This window comes from Nicrophorus vespilloides, unplaced genomic scaffold, assembly GCF_001412225.1.
Source record: "Nicrophorus vespilloides isolate i.1.1-1 unplaced genomic scaffold, Nicve_v1.0, whole genome shotgun sequence".
NCBI classification, from domain to species: Eukaryota; Metazoa; Arthropoda; class Insecta; order Coleoptera; family Silphidae; genus Nicrophorus; species Nicrophorus vespilloides.
In genome coordinates this window covers 20,126-21,264 of record NW_017096180.1, presented here as the reverse complement: position 1 = coordinate 21,264, position 1,139 = coordinate 20,126, and the positions used below count along the sequence as shown (strand labels likewise).

Below are 1,139 nucleotides of genomic sequence, written 5' to 3'. Positions count from 1 at the left end.
TAAAAAAAAATATCGTTTGTAAATCTCGAAAATCCAGTCTTTATACAAATTATTCAAAGATCTGTTATAGTTGTAACTATTACAGAATTCCTATAATTTCTCGATAATCATTCACGATTCTTGTTTTAAATTGAACCAATTCATACTTATAAGAGTATTGTATGTAAATTTATAGGGAAAAAAGACCAATTTAATGGTTTTTTTTCCTTAGAATTTATGTTTTATTTCTGGTAAACTAAACGAATTCAACTTTCAAACTCTCAACAATAAATCGAATTACACTTGTCTAATATTTTTATTGCATTAAAATCGTTGCGAAATTATTGAAACAGGTAATAATAATAATTGTTCATAACATCAAGATTGTTCATGGGGGAAGAATCTCTTGAACTCTTTCTTGCATTTGAACCTGATCTCTCTGATTACAGCCTTTTTGGATAACGCGAATTTCCTCGAGATGAAGTAAATCACGTCTTCGACTTTCCTCTCCTCCAATTTGAACAGCATCCTAGAAGCGTCTCCTTTCAGCGTGTGCGTCGCCAGTACTTCCTTCGAGAAGACGGCTTCGAGCAGACCGTACGTGGCGGTCGTGTAAAAATTCCACCTTACGCGATTCATCGTACTCGCTGGAAGTACGTTTCCGTTCGGCCCCAAAGTTATCATCCGAAAGTGAGCGTCCGTTATGTACTTTGGCTCCGGTTTCAACGTTGACGATTTTGGAACGTAACTTTGGGCGGCAGCTTCCAACAAATTATAAAATTCGCTTATCAAATCTTCCTCATAATCTAAAGAAGAAACAATAAATTAGTTAAACCACCACAAGAATACAAGATCATCCTCAACTCACTCGATGTCTTAATTACGTCGCACGTGTACGAATTAAGATTGTCGTCCGAAATGAAGCACTTCTTGTTCGGCAGGAAAGAGTCGTAGAGATTCGACTGCTCGAGAACATTGTAAAACGTTCTCGCTTTTTGCTCGTACCTCACCAACACGTATTTATCATCTGCAGATGAAATCGGATCAAAATACTAATGAAAAAGAAAAGCACGTGTAAATATACGTAAACTCACCCATTTTCTCTATTTTTTTTTTCCTTGTTTAAATTTTAAGAATTAAATGTTAACGTGCAGTTAAAA

General features: G+C 35.5%; 1 protein-coding gene across 1 annotated transcript; it reads right to left on the bottom strand.

Moving 5' to 3' along the window:
* Positions 1-281: 281 nt before the first annotated feature.
* Positions 282-1,139, bottom strand: LOC108569920 (early boundary activity protein 2-like). Its single transcript, XM_017931686.1, has 3 exons — positions 1,074-1,139; positions 848-1,006; positions 282-785 (listed from the first exon to the last, which is right to left on the bottom strand). Exons 1-3 carry the CDS (start codon positions 1,075-1,077, stop codon positions 358-360), a joined length of 591 nt encoding a protein of 196 aa, XP_017787175.1. The 5' UTR covers positions 1,078-1,139; the 3' UTR covers positions 282-357.

Coding starts and splice junctions, on each gene's coding strand:
- LOC108569920 (XM_017931686.1), bottom strand. Junction 786..847: donor CGACGTAATTAAGACATCGA/GTGAGTTGAGGA, acceptor TTTCTTCTTTAG/ATTATGAGGAAGATTTGATA.